At 29.5% G+C, this 5,686-nt stretch overlaps 1 protein-coding gene across 1 annotated transcript in view; it reads left to right on the top strand.

Annotated features, from left to right (window-relative positions):
• The window catches only part of LOC106787553 (laminin subunit alpha-1-like), a 46,783-nt gene that overhangs the window by 17,947 nt on the left and 23,150 nt on the right, over positions 1 to 5,686 (top strand). The window contains exon 2 of the mRNA XM_014749982.1: positions 4,342 to 4,649. Within this exon, the coding sequence (XP_014605468.1) occupies positions 4,342 to 4,649 (308 nt within the window). The remainder of the gene's footprint in view (positions 1 to 4,341; positions 4,650 to 5,686) is intronic.

Raw genomic sequence — 5,686 nt, 5'->3', positions numbered from 1 at the left:
TGAAAATATATATTGAAACATTTTTATAACTTCACTCGATTTACTCGATAATTTAATTTGATGCATCTACGAATACAATCATCTTTTAATAATATTAATAATGAAACGTTTATAAAAAAATACATAGAAAAAATATTTATAAAAATATTTATTTGTTGTCATAATAAAACACTCCACTTGATTCACTTGATAATTAAATCTGACGAGTCAACGAATAAGATTACCGATAAATTTCTCCAACCGTACGCATCCTAGTCGATAAAATGATTTACAGACCCAACTTTCGTGAACTCCGTAGAATAATTATATTATCCGAACGAAGCGTAACCGTGTGAGTCATGTCAGAGTTAAACGATTTGTCGTTCAATGAACAGTCGACTTCCGTACCGTTCATATATACACACATATGTACATATGGGAGAACTCCTTTGTCTTCTTGTAATATTCTTTACCCGTCAATCTCCGGTCAATCTCTCAACGTCATTTCTCTTACGTCGAATCATGATGATGATGATGATTATTATTATTATTATTATTATTATTATTAATACGATCAATCCTAATTAATTCCTATATAAATATTCTTCATAATTTTTAAGGGATGACTAAAGAGAAAATATTTTTTATAATTAGAAAAAAAAAGTATTAAAAATAAAATATATATTGAAATGTATCCTGTTTCTTCAACATATTTCATATATATTCAACATAGGATCTATCATTCGTATTTACTTCTATTTATCTTACTTTATCCTACTTACATATGTAACACGTACACATATCATATTTATACAAACTTTGAGATTTCTTATGTACTGAAAGAGTGGGCGGCAAGGGGGAAGGGGGACTTAAGACCAGCACGAATGACTGATGACGACGGAAATAACTTTGTTCCATCTTTCCTTAGGTCGAGTCACAACCAACCACCACGTGCGTTTAACGTACGTAAAACTTATCGAGATTATCCAGCAATTTGCATGGTAAACTTTGTACGTTAAATTGTTAAAGTTGTTCAATTCAATTATTGTATTAGAATGATAAAACGTTTCGAGGGGTAGGGGGAGGCGGAGGGAGAAAGCATATAAGATAAATTTGAAATTAATTAATTAACCTACTAATGCATTGAAACTAATTAATATCCTTAAATCAGTGTAGAAATTTTGTCTTCAAATTAAAATACCAATTGAAATGTACATATATGTTTGTGTTTTAATTTATAGTTTAATAATATTTTATGGAATAACACAATAGTTATTTTATAGATTAAGAGATCTCACATGTTTTAATAATAAAATAATAACATATATATGTGTATTCGGGTGCATGTGAAAGTAACAGATAGAAAAGAAAAGAAAATAAGGAAAGGAAGAAAAGATAAAATGGTTACCAAGATAAAACGATTCTGAGAGATACGAATTATCTATCCCTTTACCTCGAATAAACGTCGAATCGAGATAGTTTGTGATTCTCAAAAGAGAAAGTATCTTCATTTTGGAGTTAAGAGGAAGTTGTTAGGTCGCCAGAGATGAGCTCATGCTTCCGGGAACTTACTGTTTTAACGTTGGTTGGCAATATTGTATAATTTGTCATCCTTCCTTTCTTCATTTGTTTCTTATTCGGTCCATATTTATCTTGCAAATTATTAATAACAAATAAATCCCGTTTTACTATAATAATTGTAACTAAATCATTTAACAGTTTGAATTATGATTCTTAAATGTGTACATTGGATATACAAAATTTATTTTTCAATATTTATTATTGAATACTATAGAGTTGTCATTATTTAAATAAGTGTATTATATGTGTGTATATATGAGTAAGAATACTACGTACGTGGGACGTTTTTAATAATTTATCATTTAAAATTTTACTCTGCTAAAAACAAATATTACAATTAATATTGAATTACGTGTTATACTGGAATTTTATTAAATATATTTTAATTAAAAATTAACTACTCCAAACTTTTACTATTAAAATATTCAAACATATGTGTGTGTGTGTGTGTGTCTATGAAAAAATTAATATAATAAAAATAATAATTTATTATATATAATTCCAATTAGTTATAAAATTACTCGCGACATGAAACTAGCTATACTGGGATATTAAAAATAAAATGAAGAAAAAAGAAAGAAAAAGTACTTTTATTTATTAAAATTATATTAACCAGCCAAAGTAATAAATAAATCGATCGTAGTAACATTTTATATAATATTCTTTCACAAAAAATAAACACACACACACACAAATATGTCTTATAATATATAAATCATGAAAAAAACAATTTCCATTGGAAAATATCGATTAAAATTGATCGCTATCGATGATTTTCAACACTTTTATTTGAATATGAGATCGTTAAACAAGCTAGCTAGCTAGCTAGCTTGTATTGGTTGGTTTCTTGGCTGCCAAGAACGCGTTCGATATCGATGCTGAAATCAACTTGAGGGGAGGAAACTTAACCACCGATATTCACGATAATCGTTCCTTCTCTTTTACAAAAAAAAAAAAACAAAAAAGAAAAACTCAGAAAAAAGAAACAAAAATAAAAGGAGAAAAAAAAAGTTAAAAAAAAAAAAAAAGAAAAGAAGCAAAATACGATCGATCTGGGATACACCTTGGTCATCCTTTTTTTTTTTTTTTTTCTCTCTTTTTAGCTTCGAGGCGTCGACGTCGTTCAAACCCATCATCATCATCATTGACTTCGATACTCGTCGAATACGTTCACCTGGGTTCCGATATATATGCCCAGTCATTATTATTTTTTACTTAAACAAAAAATATTCCTAATAAATATATCCGAAAAAAAAAATGACAAAACGAACGAGAAATAACAAATCATATTTTTTCTTCCCTCTTCACTTTCTATCTATCCCTCTGCCATTAATTTTTTCAATCACACAATGCGCAAATAGAAATACGTCAATTGTCGAATTTATTGTTTTTATTTTTAATTTCATTCGACATTTTTTAGAAAAATATAAAAAAAAAAAAGAAACAATAACTTTGAAACGCAATTTAATTATACGCTCTAAATAATTATTAAATAATAATAATAATAAATATATCGTGTGCGTGTTCGTGTGTGTGTGTGTGTGTGTGTGTAAGAGAAAATTTATTCATTTAAAATGAGATTTATATTATGATAGATTAAAAATAAAAATGAGATTACGCGTAAAGTATAGATTGAAAAAAAAAAAAAAGTACAAAAAGGATTTTAGGTGTAAGCGAAAGTTAAATTGAAAAAAAAAGAAAAAGAAAAAGAAAAAAAAGAAGGTAAGAAAATTTAAAAGGTAGCATAATCTGTCGTTTCTCGCGTGCCTTCGCACCTTTATATTCTCTCTCGTGAGTGGAAGTTACTCGAACCTGTTCACGGGCGTGCTCAACTCTTCTCCGGAACCTCCTGCGAACCTGTTCATGCTTTCACGATATTCTTCTCCTGGCACGTTTGTCGACCACAGCAACCTGTTTGCGCTTATGCGACGACTGTGTTGGATCGATGATCTTACCTTACCTTTCTGTCAAAACCTATCGCCTTAGTATCGTTTCTTTCGATCTTTATCGACCCAACCATACTCGAATCGTTCGTACAAATATTCTTCTTAAAACAGTGCGAACAATATTAAAAACAAAACCAAATAAAATCAAATCAAACTAAACACAGAGTTATTTGATAATCAAATTCTTTATCTTTCGTTAATTAAATATATTTCTGTTTTTTTAATTTTTGTTATAATTATTCGAGTCATCATTATGATGTGTAAATGTGCACGATGGAAATATTTGAGTCCTACCTACTCCCTTTTATAACAAAATAATACTTAATTGAATTATATTTTTATATTGTTATTCTCTTTTATAGAAAAAACGTCAATATTCATTTTGAAACAGGGACAACACAAAATTAAATAAAAATTAAAATAAAATAAAACAAAATATTCCGGCGATCAAATTCTTTTTGTTTTCGTTATATGTATAATTTATAAAATCCTACAAAAAAAAATCTACCGACGACTATATAAGCCATAAATCCAATCTAACACGTACGTTAATTATCCACCTATGGTAGAAATCTTGGAAGATCGTTAAAGAACGATTATTATAGACTTTAAGAAGAATTATATGAAAGTCTATTAAGAGATTTTATAATTGAGATATGTGTGTGTGTGTTGAATGAAACGATCTAATTTACAAAGCTTTCACTCATACTTATTCGTATAGTCACATATATACATATATATATATATTAAAAAAAGTGAAAGAAATATTATCTAACGTTATATATTCGTCATAAATTGAATTTTTCTATATTTTTTGTTCTTTTGTCGTTCGCAGGTCAAATCGGTGCACACGGTCTAAGCAAAAGCCTTAAGAATAGCGGCCTCTTTCCGTCAACCTTTAATGTCGCCGCAAAGGCTGAAATATTTGTGAATGCAACCTGCGGCGAGGATGGTCCCGAAACTTTTTGTAAACCCTCGGAATCGTCAAGATGCGCTGTCTGTGATTCGAGGAGCCCTGATCCGGGAAAAAGACACAATATCAGTCATGCTTTAGATTCTAATCCTGGTAAATGGTGGCAAAGTCCTACCCTTGCGAGAGGAGACAACTACGAATACGTCACCATTGTTCTCGATCTCAAACAAGTTAGTATTATTTGCTTTTTTTTTTTTTTTTCAATATTTTCATTAATAAGAACGTATCATAAGGGAATTAGGACATCAAAAAAAAAAGAAGTAGAACTTAATTTTGATAAGTGTTGGACGTTTCGTCCCTTTATTGGAACTTCTTCAGCAACTGGAAATTTTATTTTTTATTGTTATTTTTATATTGTTTTCATTAATTACATTCGAACAAATAAATCGACGGCAAATGTTTCTTGCTCTTTTATGTTTTCACGTAAATGTGAGATTTAATGTTATTACGTTTGTTCTTTGTGAAAATTGGATAAATTGAATTGAAATTAAATTTGATTATTCATTTATAATAATTTTTGGACAATTAGTTTTTATCGCAATTTTGTGTATCAATCTATTTCCTATTTAAATCAATATTTTATCAACTTAAATATCCCTTTGTCCTTTTTATATTTAAGAGACCTTTTCAAATCTATATATACAATATCATAGATCGAGATTGCATTTATGTCGGCTTTGTGAGAGAGGTACCCAAGCAACAACGTCCTCATTACTGAGAAGTTTAAGGAACAAAAAAAAAATAATAATAAAAGAAAAAATAAGGAAAGATGACCACGGTGCTCGTTAAAGCTAGTTTTTCGCCAGTGGCCTTCACGATTTCTTAAAGGGCCTCTGAATGAAAAAGAGAAAAAGATAAAAAAAAAAAAAAAGAAAGAAAGAAAGAAAGAAAGAGGAAAAGAAAGAGAATGAAAACCTGAGACAGTTTTATACCTGCTAACAACAACACCAGATTCTTAGAAAGAACAATTTCTCTCCTTCTCTCTCTCCCTTTCTCTCTCTCTCTCTCTCTCTTTCTTTTCTTTCTTTCACATTTTATCGTCCCTCAGCATCATACTACCTCACTTTTCTCCTCTTTCAAACTATTTTACCCTCTGTGAACCGACAAAAGGGGCATAAATTGGAAGCCCAAGAAATGAAGTTAACGAACGTTCAAAAACACGCTCTTATGATTTCACCAAATGCTTTCATTTATTTCCCCCCCCCCC

The sequence above is a fragment of the Polistes canadensis genome, unplaced genomic scaffold (assembly GCF_001313835.1).
Source record: "Polistes canadensis isolate GaletaPanama2010 unplaced genomic scaffold, ASM131383v1 scaffold_104, whole genome shotgun sequence".
Lineage (NCBI taxonomy): Eukaryota > Metazoa > Arthropoda > Insecta > Hymenoptera > Vespidae > Polistes > Polistes canadensis.
This window is presented reverse-complemented; position numbering and strand designations above follow the sequence as displayed.